Source organism: Rhagoletis zephyria, unplaced genomic scaffold (assembly GCF_001687245.7).
Source record: "Rhagoletis zephyria isolate East Lansing unplaced genomic scaffold, Rhagoletis_zephyria_1.1 Rzeph_scaffold_06390, whole genome shotgun sequence".
NCBI lineage: Eukaryota > Metazoa > Arthropoda > Insecta > Diptera > Tephritidae > Rhagoletis > Rhagoletis zephyria.
Window position 1 is genome coordinate 13,139 of NW_016163473.1, and position 22,066 is coordinate 35,204.

The 22,066-nt window shown below is 37.9% G+C and overlaps 2 protein-coding genes across 2 annotated transcripts in view; both read right to left on the reverse strand.

The window, feature by feature from the left end:
* Nucleotides 1-440: 440 nt before the first annotated feature.
* On the reverse strand, nucleotides 441-21,328 carry LOC108373119 (uncharacterized; the record flags this gene model as incomplete). Its single annotated transcript, XM_017628963.1, has 4 exons — nucleotides 441-453; nucleotides 1,802-1,804; nucleotides 19,783-19,984; nucleotides 21,168-21,328. Coding segments are annotated over 4 exons (379 nt in total), but the record flags the coding sequence as incomplete, so codon positions are not given.
* The window catches only part of LOC108373120 (uncharacterized), a 16,603-nt gene continuing 1,111 nt past the window's right edge, over nucleotides 6,575-22,066 (reverse strand). The window contains exons 2-4 of the mRNA XM_017628964.1: nucleotides 18,065-19,014; nucleotides 17,647-17,901; nucleotides 6,575-8,397 (exon numbers count right to left, since the gene is read on the reverse strand). Coding sequence (XP_017484453.1) covers nucleotides 8,111-8,397; nucleotides 17,647-17,901; nucleotides 18,065-18,980 — 1,458 coding nt within the window. The 5' untranslated portion in view covers nucleotides 18,981-19,014 and the 3' untranslated portion in view covers nucleotides 6,575-8,110. The remainder of the gene's footprint in view (nucleotides 8,398-17,646; nucleotides 17,902-18,064; nucleotides 19,015-22,066) is intronic.

Genomic DNA, 22,066 nt, shown 5'->3' on the forward strand with positions numbered 1-22,066 from the left:
ACTGTTGCGCCCTCTATTGGATTTTTACGAAAAAGATAATTGCAGAAATTAATCCCTCATACCACAAAGTCCCTCATGTTTTTTTGCAAAATTTAAGCACTTCTTTAGGACACTAATTTGGTAAACTTCGAATTAATTTTAGACCCATGGTTTCTTCGGCAAATTTGCTTAGAATTACACGTAGAATCCTTTTATTCTAAATATACGCATATAGAGGAAAAATTATCCCATACAAATTGACTCGCCCTAATGCATACACATATAGCAAACAAACCAATATAAAAGCAATTTCATGGCTTAATGAAGCTATTAAGGCAATAGTAGCATGATGTACCGCCCCGTGGCACCATACTGCGTTGCGTACGCAAATCCAGCCAAACGAATTTGGCGTCTGCACGGCAATTAATTAAAAGAACACGCCCATTAAAGCCCACATGGATTTATAAATTGGCGCTTACAAGAACGCAAGCAGTTAGCATACGCATAGCATAGAACTGGTGACAATATCCCAACGTTCAGTCATGAACATCCCTACATACACATGTTCGCATGCAGTTGACTTGGCCATTGGCACTCACTTGACTAGACTTTAGCGCATGCGTAGTCGTCTGCATGCGTGCAAACTGCGTATATGTATATGTATATGTATGTTTGTATAGCATATTTTCATGAATGCTGCACGCATTCTTCACTGCAACTAATCTAGATTGTGTGCTGCTCACCTTTGATTATGCTTTATGCAAATACGATCGCTCGTTGGCAGTCATACAACATCATCTCCATGCTGTCACGCATTCAATTAGTGAAAACTGCATTTTAAATATTTTATCATCAGCGTTTATCGCTGCCGGAGGTGTGGCACATTGCTGCTTTGATTAATTCAATTTTAATAGCTATGTAGAGTAATAATTTACGCACACTCATAAATGTACACATGAGTGTATCTAAATGTGTAGTTGTAACCTGATTTCAATTGCAAATATACATATACATATTATCTTCATAAAGTTTGCCCTTTTGTTGATTAAATTGATTAGTGAAGTGAGATTTAGGTACTTTGAACAAAGCTAATAAGTTTGTGTAAAATGTTACTATACAATTGACTAAATTTTGATTGGACTGACTGCAAAAAATATATTTGTCTAATAAGAATGTTCTAAAACTACACAGGGGAACCACCAGAAACCTGTTGTAGCCTTAAAATTAAATTTTTATTTTCGTTCGTCATTACTTATACTGAAAAGTCGGAAATACTGTAAGGCGCCACCGCGTATAAATCCAATAAATTTGTAATTTTTTACATTTTAACCTGTTTTGGCGGATTACTTTTTGGCGCATTTGCAGTTTTATGCACTGTGCAAAGTGAAGAACATTTTTTTTCTTTTTCTTCTTGATTGGTGCTGTAAACATAAGCAATTCTGACCGATTCTAATAAAACACGTCAATACTTGCTCTTCGGTGCCAACTGACACAAATTGGAAACGCAAAGTGAAGCCAAGTCTGCCCCACCTGGGACTCCCCTCACAGAGGAAGCCTTCTTCTTCCCTCTATAATTTAAGTATGCTCTCAAAATCGGTCATTAGATCATCTTGGTTTTTCTTACAGAAGTTTGCCCTTGTCTTGAATCCTTCCGTTAGTCGCCTAACCCTCTGATCACATTTTCGGGAGTTTTGTTTTGTCGGCCATAATTTCAAGCTTATCGAACTCCCGTATTTCGGCCTTTCTCTTCTTATTGTGGAAAATACGTCCCGCTTCCCTCTTCAGTTCCCTGCAGCGGTGCCACATAGCTACGGTTGCGCACGATCTCAGCGTGGCCCTATAGGAGGCGTCTTTTTTCTCTGTGGCTTCTTGACATACCTCATCGTACCAGTTGTGCTTTCGGGCTCGCTGAAATCCAACTACTTCTTCGGCGGCGGTACTTAATGAGCCGAAAATGCACTGCTCGCGTACGTCGGTTTGTTGAAGAGTGCTCTCTGAGAGCAGGTGTGTGAATGGTGGTCCGAGTCGGCGTTTTGGCCTCGGAGTGCACGTTCCTCTGAAATACTGGAAACTAACCTTACGTTTATCACAACATGGTCAATTTGGTTTCTTTTCTTTCGATATGGAAACAGCCATGTAGCTTGATAGATCTTTTTATGCTGGTGTCTAAAACTACATAATACCACGTTTCGGGCCCCGTTGAAGTCGATAAGCTTCAGTCCTTTACCGGACGTTTCGTAAGGGAGGCTTAATTTTCCGACAAAGATTCCTTCCTTCCCTTCTTGGCATTGAAACCCCGAAGCACAATTTTGATATGATGTCATGACTTCAAACATTTTTTTTATGTGTGATACCGCATAAATTTGATCCACGTTAACCAATTTCTATAATTTTTTAAAGGAAAGGTGGTTCTTTAGAGGTGGTCCATACTAATTAGGTTTCAATCCGGTCGTTGAATTGTGAAGAAGTTGATGGTACTCCTAAATTTTTATATGAGAATTAAAGTCGGTTTTGTTTTTTGCTTAAAAATTACTTGTTTCTAGATACGAGTACCGAGGTCTTCATAAATAGAAGGGAATCTCATCCGAGGCAAGACCCAATGGAAATTTTTTTCTTTATCAAATTTGGTAATGTGGTGGGTATTCAATTTGGTAATTTTTGCGTTTCGGTCCTACATATTTGTTCAGTAGAGTAGATTCTTCCCGCCCATAGGTCCTACTTGAGAGGCTAATTTTATAAAGAGGAATACTTCTATCTACATGTAAGAATTCTTTAAGTCTTTGCTTCGGAAGCTTAACAAACTCGAGGAATTAACGTTCAACGGATTTACACTAAGAACTCCTACTGGCCTGAGAGCACTAATGCACCAATGCTCTAAATATGGCATATGCCAACAAATTCTCTGTAGAAGTGTCGTTTTGAGGAATTGGAGGAATTTTGTTTGTCCTTCTATACACTTTATGCAAATATGTTAACATTTTGAAGTTTGTAATTAAACACTACTCACAAACCTCGAGTCTCCGGGAGCTACTCGGCTTTCACATACCGAACTTATGAGCGCCGCTAGCAGCCGGTCAGTTTGCGTTTGTACTTCATGCTGTAAGGACCCTGCAAAAAATACGACTAATCCGGGACGACTCCGGGAGCAATCGCAAAGGAACAGACGACTAATACCACTTTTGATCTCTTTATATGGAATGAACTGCTCGCATTTGTTCGAGCATGTCCTAAGAAGGGACTAATTGTTCCCCTTATACGCGAACGGGTATAAAAAGCGACTAATCACTTTTAAAAAATAAAAAAAAAAATTTTCGCCAGCTGCGGTGTTCTCAGTTATGTTAGGCGAATACTCTCTCTATGTACCAACGCCGCACATGAAATTTTATTGACTAAATGCGTACATATCTTTAAATCGTTAATAGAGATGAGTCGGGGGACTAATTGATTTCCAATTATATCCACAAGGGATGAGTCAAAACTAATTGATCTCCTTCGCGTGGTACCCGTATAAGACTAGTTGCGAGACTAGTTGCGAATAATTAGTGTCCAATTGTACCCGATAGAGTAATCTCGGAATACCATGTCTATCCATCCGTCTGTCCGCCTGTATGTCCGTCCATGCGTCTGTCCGTGTACACGCTAACTCGAGCAAAAATTTAGATATCTCAACGAAATTTGGTATGCGGGTTTCCATTTACCCAAGGTAGGTTGGTATGGCAAATGGGCGATATCGGACTGTAACCATGCCCACTTACCATATAAGGATATTTTCAAAAAAATGCAAACACTACGATATTTCAGTAAATATTGGATACAAATTGATTGAAGATTAGTATGTGAAGTAGATTTTGGGTGAAAAATGGGCGTGATTCCGCCCACTTACGATGAAATGCTGTATCTCAGTAGCCGCTTCACCAATCCTTGCCAAACTCGGTACGAGCCATGCCTAAGGCCTAGCTAAGGCATCTGTTGAAATTGAGAAATAACCACGCCCACCTCCCATATAACGGTAATTTACACTTACGACCACAAAATCGGTACATTTATCACCCTTAGTACGGAAAAGAAATTCGTGAAAAAATTATTCAAATCGGACTTTAAATTACACCCGCTTCCAGTATAACGGTAAGTTTCAGAAATATGAAAACTCCGATATTTCAACAACTGAGGACGCTAATTTACTCAAAAGTTAATAACTACATCGATCCCTTAACAATAAGTAAGAGTCCTATAGACTTTTAGGAATTGGGCGTGACACCGGTAAACACTTTATCGATTTCTACCAAAGTTGGTTAAATTATATCACTAAACATAACTCAGCATATCGAATAAAAGGCAAAATAAGAACATATGAAGGCATTTAAACTATCCATAAATTTGCATCAGTACTTTTATAATCGGCAAAATATTTTCCTTTTTATTGGCTTTGTTTTTATTTGTGCCAAATAATTTTGGTATGGCTGAAGTCAACGCAAAAAGTAGTATCGAACCTTATTTTTTTGTAGCTAAACGGTTGGTCTTCTAGCCTTGTTCTCATTCGCCACGACTATTTCGGACAATATTTCNGAGAGAGAGAGAGAGAGAGAAGCAACGTCTACGTCTCACGGTCATGCGGTGGTGAGTTTTTGTTAACACGCAGATCTCATAAGTTGGATCGTGTCAGCTGACGTATTCTCCGTTTTTACGTAACTGCACTTTAAACGTGCACAGATGCTTGCTGTTATTTGTTAGCTTACAGCAAGTTCGGACTCGAATGCCGTCAGCGGCAATACATAAGTTTTTTTTTCTGTTTTGTTTGTTTTAATTACGAAAATTTATTTCTGGCCAAGGACTGTCAGCAACAGCAACACTCCCCAAATACTCTTTGGGGGAATCTGTAATAATAAACATTTTCTCGTTTTTATATCCGAATTAGAAACGCATCAAGCGACCAAATCGACAACCAAAAATTGATTTAATGTAAACAAAAGTGTGGTTAATATTACCATGAAAATATCAACCACGGCGTTGTTAGATTAAAAAAAAACAAAGGAATTTTTGTTTCCTTTTCAAGTTTGAATTTGGCAATTTAAACCAAATGTTGGTTGATTTTTCTTCTTTTTTTTCAGTGCGCTTTAGATTCAGCTCAATACAGTTCCTCCAATTTATGTTCCGTTTTAGATTAGAGAGAGGTTTACACCTCTAGGGAATGAGAGGTAAATTTTTTTCCAATTTTATGTATTACCTTTCCTTATTAAATTTTGCTTGGCTACAAACATGTTTCGGAGTTTCCCCACTCACTTGAATATATTAAAATAATGCACTTTTTTAATAATAAACGACACTAGATATTAAATTTATATAAATATGTATTTCACTTTATTGGTTTCATAGACTTAATCAGTACAATTCGTATAAAAAAGACTAAAGCTAAATATTATATTTAATCAATGCTTTCGTTAAATATTTTAATATTCATAATATTTTTAAGCAATTCAACTAAGCAATTTCACAAAAAATCAAATGGATCCATTTAAGTTATTGCAACGTTGTATAGACTTTTGATTCTTTTAATTGTGTATTTTGCTTTATTATTACTACTTCTTCTCCAATCTATTATCTAAGCTTCACAAAGTGCAGTTTTACGTTGCCTTTGCTAAAATAATAATAATAATAATCGTTTAAAAATATCTAACTACAGAGCACCACCTTATGCATTCACGGTGTTCAGGTGTTCATTCTGAGCGTGTATATGTCTTTGTGCTGGAGCGTTTGAATAAATAGTAAACAAAAAATAAAGTGTAGTACTTTTTTTCGTCTTAAGTAGTTCATACAGTCGTGGTCTATATAAATATGTAAATAAATAAATAGTTTTAGAAGTTATGTTTATGAGCTGTAAAAATTCTTTTAGGCAAATTTATTATCATATTTGGAGCCAACGGATATGCATTGGCATGACATGTATTTTTTTGTGTTANCGAGCGCATTGTGCATTCAAATTTGTAAGCGCAGTGAAAGCGTTAGTTCCTAACTTCGCTTTGCGCCTTAATTAGTTTGTCTTCTAGGTTTTTCCATGTTAATAACGGGACTTTTTAACATGGCATTATTTTAGGAGATGCCAGTTATCAGGCTTTGCAACAGTATCGAACAGTTGACATACTAGTAAGCCTTCGTCATAGCTTAGGCCACTTTTTTAAATAGTTTCCCTGTATCATCAGCTAATGAAATACAATTTTTGTTTTGTTCACGCTGCTAAAAAAGTCACAAGGGTCGGCGGTGTATTGCAGAAGCATGGCTCTGAGCAAACTCGAGCCAGGAATCTCAGAAACAAAGCAGAAGTCTTCCCGATAAGTCATAGTCACCATACGGACAAATACCGATTAATTGATATTTAGCTGTTCAAAGTAGACCAGCCAGTCAGCCTCTGTATGACCTCTTTCCATTGAATGAACTAGTCAGCATTCGCATCAGCTGACACTAGTTAATCTACTGACACTAGTTAATCTACTTCAATGCAGGGTATATTCATGCCTTTGTATGTACATTAGGGCGGGTCAATTTGTTTGGGATTTTTTTCGGCTATGCGCGTATAGCACAGAACGATGCCACGCGTAATTCTAAGAAAATTTTCCGGAGAAAACATGGGTCTAAAATCAATTTGAAGTTTGCCCAATTGCGAAAATATGCTTCTTAGCATTTTGCTGTAGTGTCGTAAAGAAGAGCTTAAATTTTCTTTAAAAAATGCTATGAGGGTTTTTGATATGAGGAATCCATGTCTGTATTTATCTGTATCTTAAAACTTCCATCAGAGGGCACAACAGTGAAAATTTTCACACTTTCCTCGAAACCTATTTTAGCAATTTGGCGTACTTCAAAGTGATTTTAGACCAATGTTTTTTTCGGAAAATTTAGTTAGCATTACATGTAGATAACTCCTTTCCTATAAGCGCATAGTAAAAAATTAAAAGATGACCCGACCTCATGTACATACAGTCATACATACATACTCATGTGGTAGTGCAGTTGTGGGTTTTGCCGTTGGCGTATTTTTGTTTGTGCAGTTTTACAGCACAAATATAAAGTAAATAAATATGAAAAGTTACAAGCTAGCTTGTTAACGGTTTAGTGTAATAGGATTTTATGTTTTTATTTTTAGTTTTATTTTAATATTTAATAGCTCATAAATATTTTTATATGCACTTTTGGATGAATTATTAACTTAACTAGTTTGCGTTTAACTAAATTTTTCATTTTTTATGTCTGTCGTTAGCATAGAAATTATTTTAGCAATTTTCTCTCTAACTTTACTCACATAATGCGCAGTCCTAAACAGTAATTTTAGCTTACGACTTTACGACTGCAGCCAACTACCTCGTAGATTTTGTTTATATATATGTATGTATATGTATAGTCTTCAGTCAAACGGTTCATTAGTTTTTAGTATAGTCTACTTCATTAAAAAAAAAAAATAGTCGCTAGTTAATTGAGGGTCAGTTGGTTTACTATCGGCCGACTAAAATCACCGTTAGAAGCGGCATTTTACTACATATAGTCAAATTATTTGCACCCTCCTTTACTAATACTAATTTAAATAAAATATATTTAGTTATTTTCTAAGAGCTAAGCTAGGCTAAATGTTTACTAATATCGAAATATCCATAGAATTTGCTAAATGAAAGCAATCAAATGATAACTGAAATTTTTCTTTTGACTTCATTGTTCTGATTAGATAATCCCTTTTTCAAAGTAAGAAAAGTAAAAGATTTTAATATTTTTGCTTTCGTATAAAACTATACTATTTTGCATACTATACTACTGGATAAAAAAAAAATACGCGGCAGCGCATAGGCCTTACGCTTCGTATATTTTGCTGCAGTTTTTGTTTGCTAAATTTCGTTACGTATTAAAGTAAAAAACGAAACCTATTATAAATAAGGACAACTAACGCCTAAGCCTCGAAAATCTTGTGAATTTTGTGTGTATGCGTGTATGGGTGTCTTTACTTGTTTCTCTATGTGGCGGTGCTTTAATTGTTTGTGTTTACGTCTGTATAGTTTTCACTGTCAATTTGTTATAGTATTTAGTTTAATTTTGTAGAATACTTTTTTATTTCTTCCACCAGCCAATTAAGCAATCAAGCGTTCAATTACTTTCAATATTGCTGTCCATAACGTCCCGTCATGCCGCTATCGTAGAGCTTGCCCAGCGTATCGCTTGCATTGCTGCTAGCTGAGTGCGAAGCTACAGTAACGCCGCCGCAATGAGCGACAGCCGCTTGTCCATAGACCATCGGTGGAGCGCCATAATTGACAGCGCCAGCCGCTGAAGAATCATGCTGATACAAGTAGCGTTCCTTCTTCGAGCGTTTCTGTACAGTCTTCCAGATGATGTAGATAGTGAATTGAGCCAAGAGGAAAATCGCGCCGGCTACGATTAGACCTGTTCAGAGCAGAGCAAGAAAGAGAGAAAGGGGAAAAACATCAGGAAATGGTTAATGCGAGGAATTACTTTATTGGTAAGAAAAATATACATTTTAATCACTATAAATTTTTATTTTATTTCATATTTGCTTATGTACATAGAAAATCAAAGTGAACGTGTTTGTGAGGCTTAAAAGGGATTATTTCATAATAACAAACATTGACTGGGGAAATTTTTAAATGCATTTCAAAGCAAAATTTAAGAGTTGGAAATTATTTTATTTATTTTTAATTGCATGCATTCCCAAATACATATGTATGTACATCAGGGTGGTCCAACCTATTTTTTGAGGTTTTTAGGGCTTTATAAAAATATTGTTATTAGAAGTCTCGTGAAGAGAAACAAAGTCTTCCAATCGAAAAATATTGATTTTCAAGAGTTTTATAACATTTCTACGAAGACTGGTTTTTTCCCAAGACAAAAGAGTACATGGAAAACTTTGAGTGACCTCTAAATATTTTTTGATTTCAAAATAAAAAAAAACCAGGGGCATTAAAATTCTGACTTATTATTTTTTTACCACCCTCATGTGCATGGATTTGTATGCTGAAAGCTTTCTGGTTATATCGTCTGTTGCTCCTAAATTCATTTTTCGTTTACAACTTTTTTCACATAAATTTTAACATTTATTTGGTGTAGTTAAACAATTAAAATTTTGATATGCTTTACTTTTTCAATTATTTAGCTGACTTTGAAAGAAATTTACATAAATTTTTATTGTATAATAATATGTGGTATTAAAATCTATTAGCTTGCTATTTGGTTTGAATAACACTCTTATTAAAATTGTATATTTCTTACTGCCGAACTACTCACTTTTCTAAATTGTCTATTAAATATCCGGGATAATTAATTTTACAGAAAATTTATCAAGCATTCTAGACAATAGTTGCATTTCTGTGGCTCATACAAATAACTTATTCTCATTAACAAAATATTTCCCGTGGAAATGATTTTATAAAATTTTTTAAGCTTACTTTTACTAGCAAATACCCGGCGCCTTTCACTGCCAAAACTCTTTTGACTCCATTGATAAAGAATAAAGTAGATTCAAAGAGCTTTATGAAGCAGATTTTCAAACAAATTTTCGATTCATGAATCAATTTTTTTGTTTTTGTAAATGTGGGTGCTAGTTAATATATATAGTATATACAGTGGAGTAGCATGGCTATAAATTCAGAAGGCTAATGCTCAAGCTTACTAACGAGGAAGTTTTAGGGCTATATGTACCCGCTTTCTCTCGCAAAAGAGAGTCCCAACGAATTCTATCTATCGGAAGGATTTGAATAATTTAAGTTCAAAATCGGTGTGATTTATATTTTTAGGGAATAAAAAACATTGCAGGTGAAACACTAAAAATATAGTTTATAGTTTCTAGGTTCGGTATAGAAAAATTTTAAATAAAAAAGCGAAAGCGCGATTGATTCCATAAAAAACAACAGTAAGCACAAAGGAACATAAAACAATAACAGCCTTTTAAAAATTCTCTTCATCTGATTGGGGGCACTGTAATTAATAGTATTGTAATATTTGGACGATTACAACTTTGCTAAATGCTTAGCTGAGATTCTCCTTCAGATTATGGTGTCCTGATGGAATGCCTCACAATTTTACGTTGACTACGAATGGCAAATCGTTTTTTATGAACAGCTTTTTCTTTGAGGTTTGTTATTGCCTGCGGAGGGGCAACCGCTGAGAGCTTTTCTCAAAGCTTCGTTTAGATAAAATGTATGGAAAGCTTTGTAGAACTTATCATGGGAATGTATTAAATGCTCAGATCTCGACTGCATAAATTAAAATCATAGTAAGATTTTAAATTTTGTTTGCGATAAAGTTCAGTTTAGGTGGGTAAAATTATTATTTTATTTATTTGTTATAAGCTTCAAGCTGAAAGGTTGTTAAGCCGGTCACTTATGTATTTCTTTGTTTCTGTAGACATGTTTTAATGGGAAGAGTAAGATTTTCATCTATTCAAAATGTATCGTGGATTGGCCTTTTATGTACAAAAAAATGTAGTACTTATAGTAATGCCATGAATTTTTAAAGCTCATTTAAGTCGTCACCACCCGGTACTTGTATTAAGTATTCCAATTAAAATATGAAAGTGCATATGAGCATGAGTTTGGCAGCCTCGACGCTGTGCACTTTGAGCTTTTTAAAAGTGACGCCCAGAGAAAACTTCCTGCGTACGTCCATTCGAATAATAAAGAGAGCTTAAAAAGCTTCAGAGGTACATAACGCTTAGGGCACTTTTCCAATATTTGTGGATATTATTTGCCTAGATTTTAAATTGCCAAAGATTTAGTTCGAAAACGAGTTTTATGAATCAAAATTTGTATGCTAAAAGTTCTCTATTTCTTGCCTTCAAGCCCTCAATTTTTCATAAATTTTTGTAAAATTTTTCTAGAATTTATGTTTTATCACTTTCAAAAAAAAAGTACCACGAATTATTTGCATTTGCTATTCTTTCACTTGTTAGTGGAGAATACACTTTCTTGATTTTAAGCTTCACAATTTTCGCCACCCATCGCCATATTTAACACTCTTCACAAAAAATGCAAAGAATCTTAACTGGGACGCCCTCAATATGATGAGACAACTGACAGCAGTGTATGTAATTGAGGCTCAACCGCACACAATTGTCAAGAGTATCTAAGTATTAGGCATTGCCAGCCTGCAACAAACACACATAAGCACAAGCACAATCGCAAGCGCAAGTAAAATGAAGCCAACAATGCCATTAATGAATGACCAAAAGTTAGCAAAAATGCTTGCTTCTTAGTGTGAGCTGCCATTGTTGTTTCTAAGCATTTCACTGCTGCCGCACTTGTTGGTTTGGGTGTCCATATATACTCAAAAAATGCAATTCTATCGTCGCTGACCAAAAACTAAGCCAAAATGCGCTTGCAATACCAGAAAAGCAACGAAAACAGCGCATACTTAGGCAATGTAATATAAGCGCACACGCATGCGTTGTGAGCAACATTGTGGCCAACGGAGCATCGCTGAGAACTCAAAACATTAGGTTGGTGCTGTTGACAGCCTCAGCACACTTGTTACCGTCAAATACCAAATCGATTGCTGTATGCGACATAAAAAAGTACGAAATTACGCGCTGCAGCAGTGGCCATAAAAGAAAAGTGGAGAAAGTGGCTGTCACTATGGCTGTGACGCCCTGCTCAGTCTGCTGACGAATACACGTACATACATAGATAGTGACCGAAAAAAACTGCAGTGGCGATTGGGCGCGCTGCAGATTGTAACGAAAAGTAGGAAGGTGCAGGCAGATAATCTACGCTTCATATTTAGACACAAATCTAATTCCATTTCAACGCACTTACTCACCAACTAACTGACTGATGCGCCCGCCAACCTTCAACGGGGCTTCAAGCAATTCTTGAGACTAGTCAGTTGGCGTTGCTCTTGTGCGGCATGTTGTATAGGCGTTCAGCAGCGTTTGGAAACTCGATTAAGCGGTACAATTTTTCATTGTATGAAGTATGCGGGAACTTTTATTGTTTTCCATTATTTAGCTGGCAAAACGAATTAAAGTGTTTCTATTTGGCATTTGAGGATGAGTTGCTGGATTTTGATGCTCAGCGTTCGCAGGCGGTCATTAGGTTTTGAAGCGAAGACAAGCGTAGACGAATGGTCAAATAGTGAAACGAATTTGTTGGAAATTTGAAAAATAAATACATATGTTCAACTTTCTGCCACTTGTTGTCGTCTGGTCTGCCTGCAGCTGACCGACCGGCTTTCGTTCTTGCCACGGCACAAAATTTCACTTATTTTGGCGGTCGTACGCGCATTTTGTGTGTCACTGAGGCGCACTTGCACGTACACATTCTGTGCGTAGCCGCAGCTGCTTGCCATGCCAGCTTTTTCTGTGCTGCTCTAAACGCTTTCTGCATTTTTGTTTTATTTTCGTTTTGATTTTACGCGGCAGCTTTGCTGTCATTGCGCGGCTGTCCATTACTGGCTACATTTGGTGGCAGCTGCATTGGTCGTGGTCGTGCCGCATGATTTAAACTTGTTTGCTTACAATTTATTTATTTGCTAACATTTATATTTTTTAATTTCTCTACTGCATGCTAATGTATGTAAATATTTGTCTTATGATTCTCTTGCATTACCAAATGTAAGCAGGTTCTTAGAGCAAATGTGCACCATAAGTATGTATGTATGTATAGAGGTATATGTATGCGGTTGCTTTCATCATAAATTCTTTTTATTAATATTCTGTTTATTCTATTTAATTTGGAAGCGCTTGTCAGGTTCTTGTTTGACTTTTACTGGTTTTATGTTTAGATTCTATGATTTACTGTGATTTTAATTTTCTGTTGAGTATTTGTTTTTTTTTTGTAACTTTCTTGGCTGTTTGTTGTAGTTTGTCTAACCGATGCAAATATGGGTGGCAAATCCATTTGGTTCGGTTTTTATTTTCTCTTAGAATATTAATTTCTGACAGCTAGCTCTAGTAAGTTTTTCTTTCTATCGGTACGTTAATATTTCTGTGGAAAATTGATTCGGTCGATGTCAATTTCGTTGGATTTTATAGGAGTTTGGATGGATCTAAAGTTCACAGTCTCGTGAAGATGTGGATTCATTTTATACTCTAAAAACTCCAATATTGCTACCTTTGTTTGTATCAAGGAGGATGATACCTTTTTAAGTTGGTTTCGAGACCGAATTAAGTCTACTCATTCAGCGTAAGGTAAGCAGTGGTACGGTAAAGAGTCACACCTCTCACATCTTCGCGAATTGTAGCTGTGACCAACCTGCTATACAAGCTAAAGAGAGGAGGTTTTAGGAATTTTTAACCCAGATGTAGTGGCCCTTTTAAAGAGGGTCAATCTCTGAATATCATTTGCGATCTGATCCAAAGTTACTTGCACCTCTTGACTAAGTGGTCTGCTTAGAGTAGTACTACAAGTCTACTATAACTTCTAATAAGACGAACACATCTCCTTCACTAGGCAGTAGCAGACAGCACACCCAACTTTTCTATCAATTGTTGGCTTCTATATACTGTTGCAGAGAGAAAAACTAGGTAAAAGATGGAGCCTTTGTCCGGAGGCAATTGGCTGGCTCAACTGAAGCGTAGGGAACCTCAAATTTTTTTATAGGAACTTTGTATGACCAGGTCCGGTCAAAGCAAATTGCGAATGGCTGACCTTTCTTCGATCACGTCTGTGCTGTTTGAGCATACTGCATTTCGGATGAGCTGGCCCGTTCTGACGCCCTCGCGTCTTACTCAACAAGAAAATAGGGAATGGTAGTACCTCTAAATGCATGTGGACTACTCTTGGGCAGATGGGCCTAATACTAGGTTAACGAATACGAGACAAAACACAAGACACGTGCTACTGCTAGGTCTTTCTGGCGGGGAGTGGAACGTGGGTGGCCAAAGGATCTCACTTGGCTCTCGAAGTCCCAACTCTCAGTTTGTGTGCTGATACTAAATACATAGGACTGCGAAATTTAACTTTAATTTCCTCGCTTCAACAATTATGCTATTTTTTTTTAATGTCTAAGTATGATAAATTAAAATATATATTTTGTTTTATTTTTCTAGCACGTCGAGAATTTTTTTTATTGGTGACTTACATATTTTAAAATTTTAACTTAAAAAGAAATAGTATTAGGTAAAACTACCCATAAAGAGACTAAGCAAATCAGAAAAATTTATGTAATTTGGAAATTAAAGCTGAGAAAACTGATAAAAAATATTTTCTTAGCAAATAAGGCGCATTAATTCGATATTACATACGTTTTTTTTTTTGGTTTACTTAGTCTTTTTATAGCTAGTTTTTTAACTAATACTATTATTTTATAAGTAAAAATTCAGTTCTACATTAATTAATTTTTGGGTTTTCATGCAAATTGCTAAAATTTTGATTTCACCAATAAAAAAATCTCGACGGGCTTAAAAAACATTGTTCTAATTACGGCTCGTAAAATTATCCGACTACATTTTCGACTACCCGATTAACCGATCATTCACATGCTTATTAGTTGATTATTGGTATTCGACTAGTCGCCAGCTTTTGACTATTCAAATAGTTGCTTTGCTTCGACTAATTGAGTATTGTAGAAAATCGAATTTCAGTAGCTGAACTTTGATTGAAATTTCTTGACAACTGAAAAATACAGATATGAAATATATATCGACACCTGAGTGGAATAGCGACCTATCGCGGAAGCCGCTGCCGATATAAGTCGATCTTCGATTCAGGTGTCGATATGCCCAGTGGGAAAATGGGAATGCATTACCTTTTTTGAACAAGAAAAGGTTAACAAATACGGTTGAACTAAAAGATGTATTGCAATGTAGGCGAGCGGATGATGTGTAGTTTTAAAGCCATAAACAAAACAAAATTGTTGGAGTACTAACTCAAGTATGTTGTGTTGTTGGTCACGCGTTCAAAGCCTGTGGCACGGACTTTATTATTTTAATTCTTTTCATAGATTCTGTTTGTAGTCTATTATTAGTATTGTGATTTGTAGTTTTGTAAAACGACATGTGAAACATTACTTTCGTATGACAACGCTGTAGAGCAATTCTTGGTTTTTTTCCTGTGTAGGCAAATAATTTTTGCATTACCTAACATTCCCACTAGGTACTTACATACAAAGAGCATGTTCCATATCTACAATTCCTCCAACCACACTGAACAACCATTAAAAAAAATCCATAGGAAAAATCGCGAAAATGAGAGGTTGGTATTGCTTAAAATATTCGATTACCCACAAATCAACGGTTAAGCGAATAATATAAAAAGAGCGGTCAGTAGAATAGCCCACATCTTTCGACTACTCGAATATTGGTTTAGCTTTCCAAGATCAAATTTTTATCATTTAAAATTTTGGTTTAAAAAACACCCAAAACCGTTGCTCATATACTCGTTTGTATGTTTGTTTAAACACAGTTTTTTTTTTATCCAAATAGTAAAACATTTTCACTACTCTTTTTCCTAAGTTCACAAATTTAGTCAAGGAATGTGAGAAAGCTTCTTTATACTGTTTCACAGGCTTTACAACTAATGCTCAGCAAACTCAACTAATTACCACCGTCTTATGCTCTTTATTAACCCGTTAACCTCCATAATATTTGACCTTCTGCTTATTGGTGCACAAGGTGTTAAGTGCCAACAGGTATTGCTTGCAAAGCACACACAAAAAACTTACTCAGCGTACGAATATATTTCTTCGAAGTATTTAACACAGCGCAAGCAAAGAAAGGAACGAATATTTATAGCCACAGGATCGACACACTTTTGGAACAAGAAATAGGCAAACAATAACTAACAAAATAAAAAACTAATGAAAACTAGTACAAGCAAAAAAAAACAAAGAAAAACGCGGTGTATATTATATGCATCATAAATATTAGCAACATTCGCAGCGGTGCAGCATGCAGTCGATGTTCGGTTTTCCCCAAAGCGACATATAAAATCGGGCAACAAAAGAATTTGTGGTTAAAAAAAAAAGTGTGCAACATATCTACAAACAAAAAAAGAGTAGAACATTTTTTGCTCCAAATCGGCAATCTGCCCGCGCATAACAAAAAAAAAAAAAAACAGCACATACATATCCAGACACATATGTACGTAGCATGTAGTCAGATTAGCAGCACGCGCAACAGGTGGTGTTGCATGGATTTTATAGAGGTTACAACAGCGAATTTGCGCCTGCCCGCTTCTGTTGGCAACGCTGCTGGAGCAGTTGGCAACAAGCGAATTAGAACAACAGTATTGCACTACCATATTACCTTCTGTATTGGCTGCTGTGTGAATGCGCGCGCCGCGGTCGGCCGTCGGCGGCCGGCGACTAGCAACCGACTAGCTGTACGGCTCACGGCGCACGTTGTCACGACACTTTGGCGTGCAAATTCTTGCCAACGGCATGCGCACAATATGAGATGAGCAAAAACACAAAAAGCAGCACAGTCAAATCAGCGGCGGTGGTGGAATCCAAAAAACCAAAATTTTTGAAATTAAAAGAACGAAGAAGGCCTGTGTGGCAAAGTTGAAGTGACGCGCATTGAACCACTGACCCGCTCGTGAGGAGGCATGCCACTGAACTGATTTGCTGAACAGTGCAACTAATTCCAACAACTGTTATGGTTGCTAATGAAGCAAGTATTGGCAGAAAAAAATTATAGCAAAGCAAATGCAATATTTGCAAAAAATATGTTTGTATGTATGTATATGCAACCATGCTGTAGCGGAGGTTATTGAACGCATACCTAGAAACCTATATTTGCTGCAGTGACCGGGAGAGGCAGCTAGGTTAGAGAAGAACAAGGGCAACAGCGTTGCGGCACAAGCATGTATGTCGAACGTTGGCTGCATGCATGCGATTGCCTGCTCGCGACCACAGAATAATCTCTTGCCCCTTACGCCGTCGCCTCATACTGCGTGCCAGGCAATAAAACTCGAATAATTTAGACATAGTAGCGAAGCACCGCGGCTTAGAGCAGCGATTGCCTAGCGTAATTGATTCATTATCGGTGCCGCGGTCGCGCGCTACCAAAAGAAATACCTGCCCCAGCTGCCCGTGCAATGAGCCGCTATTGAAAATGTGCCGAAAATTACGTGTGCGCGGCGAAATGCAAATTTTCGGTTGCCAATTTATTGCTGCCACAAAAGCCATTGCCACCGCCAGTGCCAGTGCCAGTGCCAGTGCTAGTGTCACGGCTAATACCAGCCCATTGTGGCTGTCGACGTGCTTGCCCCTGCAATTTGCCACTGTTGAAAAGCAATTGCATATGCAATTTTTGGTTGTGGCCACTATTGTTGCCCGTTCATAATTCGTTTGCCAAATCGTTGGCCCAGCAATTGACAATGCGCGGCGTGGCGCGAAGCGGCATGATTTGTGTTTGCGCGCGCAATTATGCAAATCTGCCTGCAACATTGCTTTGTGCTGCCGTATATGCAAGCGTAAAATATTGCCAAAGCCACTACTAAACAAACAATATCAAGTGAGAGCCAATCTTCGAAAAAATACCAAATTTTTTTTCTAAATAATAACAAAATATGCAGCGTGTAATGATGCGGGGTTAAATAAATGCGCGAAAAAATTGCAAATATCAAAAAGCAAACGAAAATAAAGTTTTATATAAATTTCTCGTTTCACCCCTTTTTCCCACATCCAACTCTTGCCATCAATACCATTCATTTATCGACATAACCATCGCATACTTACCATAGCCGTTGAGACAGGTGAGCGCATCATCGCCAATGCCGGCGTACACTTTATGATCGGCGCCCAACACATCGGCATCCTCCTGATTGAAGCCGAACTTATCGGTGATTTGAATGGATTGCACCAGCAGTATATTATCGTCGGCGGCATGTTTGTTACTTTTGTTGTCGTTGTGATTGTTTTGATTGCTGCTACTGCTACTCACATCGCGTCTCTCACGTTGCGCATGCGCCATGGTACTTAAAAGGAATTCAGCTGTAAAAAATTGGTGAGAAAAGCAAACAAACCAAATGCAAATTAAATTTCTAACAATTGGTTATTGTCCAAAAAAAAATTAGAGAATAAAAGAAAATTCCAAATTCATTCGAGTCTTCCAAATCGCAAATCAATTCAATATTTGGCCTCAACTTCAACTCACCGCCATCTGTTCCATTTGCCACCGAACGCCGTCTACGTCCGTACGACACTAACGATTTTGCATCGGCGCCGCCCATAACAGCATCCTCGTTGTCACAGATCACTGGCTCACAGCGCGGTATGCAGGGTGTAACTAGCGCGCGGAATTGCACCACCTCTGAGGAGGGGAATTTGAAGGCATCGAATTGTGAGACGAGCACCTTGCGGCTGTGCGACATCTTTTGTATAGCGCCCATAATATATTGATCTGTGGGACAGCCGTTGGCGTCGATCAGCGTGATCTCGGCATTGTCTGTGCCATCCATGGCTACCAATTCGCGCACGAAAATCTCATAGGGACTGTTTTGTTCGACGATTTCGAAGCGTAGCGCCAACGGGTCACCAACCTCGGCAATGCGTTTCATATCGCTGCCATCACGTGAGGTGATCTTCATAACAACATTTGGTGAGTCGATAATGATCTCTTCGCTTAGTGAAGATTCGATTTCACCAGTGACACCCAAATCAACATCGTTCGAGACAGTTTTGTTGGTCAGGTCGTATTGGCATGAAACAGCAAGACCCAAATCGGATGAGGTTACAATCATATCGTGATGTTGAATAACAATGTCGTTCATGTAACGGCCATATGCGCTCTGACGTACATTGCACTCCAAATCATTGTAGCCCATACGGAAATCGAATTCGAGTGAGTTGTTCACATTCACCGAGCAGGATTTGGGTGATCCCTTGGCGTAGACCTTGCCGTCGAACAGTTTTGATGTGCGTATTTTGGTGATCATTTCGCCGGAGCGACATTCAATAGATACATTGTAGCAGGAAGAGAGTTCATAGGTGGCAGCTTCGGGTACATCCAGGTAGGGGTCGAGCACATCGGTAAGCGTGGCGCGGCTGTGATGCGAGAGGCGGCAGACCATGTCGCCGGTATCATTGTAGTCATAAGAATGACATCTGGAATGAAGAAGCATAATGTGGTGTAAAATAGGGGAAACAGTCAAAGGTACAATTTTATTCTAAGGGAAACTGAAAGCCATTTGTAGGTATGGCGCAGAAAGTCGATAACTTTGTGCCACACGGACACAAACAAAAAGTTATCGCACACCGTGTAACTGTTTAGTTAATTTATGGCTTTTTTTTTATTTTATAAACTCCCTAACTACTTGGTAGCCTTTGCTTTAAAAAATTATTGACATCATCCTTATTTGGAATTAAACCGAAGAAATCTTACCTGTATGGTGAGTTCAAACACAGNGTGAAAACGACATTTGATTTAACTAGAATTTTAATTCTGCTGAAGTACTTTTCCATTAACGGCACTTGAGTTAAGCGTTTGATAAGTATGATAAGCATTCGAATCTTCAAAAGTTACAAACTTCGATGGAAAAAATTTAAATCTTGTAAGCCAAGTTGCAACAGGTCAACGAAATATATAAACGTAAATTTTATTTTAGCGTTGCTATACTCTTATGAACTGAACTGAACTGCATTAAAGCCCTTCAACACTTGTAAGAGCTTATCTAAGTAGAGTGAGCTAGCAACGTGTTGCATTTGACCCAATTATGCAGCAGCTGTAAAAACAAAAGAGCACTTAACTCTCTTTTAATTTTCTAGCATGGCCACTTCGTGCTGCAGTCGCTGCTTCTCAATTCTCAGCCATCAATGGCCGCCCTTACCACCCTGCGGCACTCATATATTTAGCTGTATATTCACAACACTTACCTGCACGTAAATTCGGTTTCGCCCAAGCACAATTCCAAGCAGTCACGGCGCGTATAGACAGTCTGGCTCGACTTGACATGATCCACCAGGCGATAACCTTGAACGCGATCGATGCACCAGGCCTTCGAGCAAGGACGCACACCCAAACAGGATTTCTGTGCGTAAATGGTGAAAACTGGAAACTGTGAACGCGAAAGTGAACCTGAAAGCAGGCGAAATTAAAATCGCAAGCCAAAAAAAGGAAGAAAACCTCACATAAATGTAAATGAGCAACACAAATATGTGCATATGTATGCACATTACTATACGGGTACATGTATAGCTGAGTAGGCAAGAAAATACGCATGTACGTACGTAAGTTAACGAAATGTTTAGCGACACGCATGCACGCACTGTAACGGTAACTTGCGTAGCGCCAATGTCCTCAGCAGCAGCAGCAGCAGCAAAATGTGCTTACGCACACGCCCATTTGCTGCAAAGGAACAGGCGTTAAGAAATCGGCAGCGCGTGTATGCGAAAGATTCGAATGGCTGGTGGCTGGACAAACTAGCACCTGCCAGCTACATAACAGGCGCGGCGACAAAAAAGGCGCAAAAATTGTGCGTTAGGCCTATGTATCGACTGCGAGGTGAAAATAAAATAAATATTCGCTAAAAAAAAAGTCCATCAAATAAGCCAGTTGAAAAAAAAAAAACAAAAAACAATATCAAGGAGATGGCGAGGTGGGCTTGACGTACAGGAGGAATGCAGCGCTGAAATACAAAACCTGTTGTTGGCCGCTGCACATTGCCTGTTGCATGCTACACGCTGCCTTTGCTGCCTACTACCAGCATGGCCTCATAAAGTGGCAGCACATAATTTTATGCGTAAAAAGTAGGTGTGTACGCGCACGTTGAGAGCGTCGCCGATTATACAACACAGCATATACAATTTACCACAATCAATTTACTACAGTTTAGCAGCGGATGGCGCATAGCGGCAAGCAAGCAAGCAAAGCCAATGAAAAATGAAGCAAATAATATTTTTTACAACAACTTTGTTATGATTTTTCGAAGCGAGTTCGCGACCGGAGTCTTTTGTTTTTTCCCAGTATTTTTTCTGTTTCGTTTTACTACGATGAAATGCAATACTTTGCGCATTCTCTTGAACTATCGATTGCATGGCACTCGCGGGCGCACAGTGATCACACTAGAATGCGCTACAAATATACCAGTTTGACGGCCTACAATATACCGCTGTACCGCTAAGCTGCACTTATGTACATACATGCTAATGCATGCATATACATACATACATATGTACAATATGTAAAAGCCACATTTATAAATATTATGACGTTGGCGACGCTGCGGCGTTGGTGCCGCAGAATCCGCTTACCCACTTACCTGGCAATATATCAGCGGTAGTTTTGAATAAAACACAGAGACCGGTCTCGTAATTAACTGCACTGCATGATTCGTTCACCTGGCATGCCTCTAAGCAATCAGTCAGCATCAGTATGCCGGGCAGCGTGTCAAGTAATTTAGTTGGCGCCGAGAGAACATAACTGCAATAAATAGAGAGAAGAACGGGGTAAAATTAGAAAACAAGAAGAATGTCATGAGTTTGGTTGGTAAGCAAACTAGAGTGAAGCATATGCATCTACAAACTAGACGCTGAAATAACAGAATGCATGTGTTACGAATTGAATGTATTAGAATCAAGAAAAAAGTTTGCATATCATATGCATATGTATTACAAACACATGTGATGTGAACACCGATTTTCTCTTATAGTAAATTGGGTTATTACGCGTTATTATGTAATGTGCAAAAAAGCTACACTTCTGCTATGAAAATTGTGTTGCCGCATAATAATGAAAACAAGTAAGAAAGTCTAAGTTCGGGCGGAGCCGAACATTAAATACCCGGCGCAAGTATTAAATATATGTTTTCCACCTTTCCGAAAGCTACCGCTACATGATAAGCCGGGGTGTATACATTTTAAGTAAATTAGCGTCCTTAAATTTCGAAATATTGAAATTTCAAGCATATCTGAAATTTACCGTTATATGAAAAGCGGCCTCAATTTTAGTCCGATTTCAACAATTTTCAACGGTTTGCTTTTATGTGGCAAGCACAATAACCATACCGAGCTTGGTACAAATTGCTAGAACGGTTAGCGAGATACATATAGTGATCATAAGTGGGCGGGGCCACGCCCATTTTCCAAAATTTTATCATAAACGTATTTCTTGGTAAAGAATTGTTGCAAGCATCAATTTTGAATAAATTAGCTTCAATAT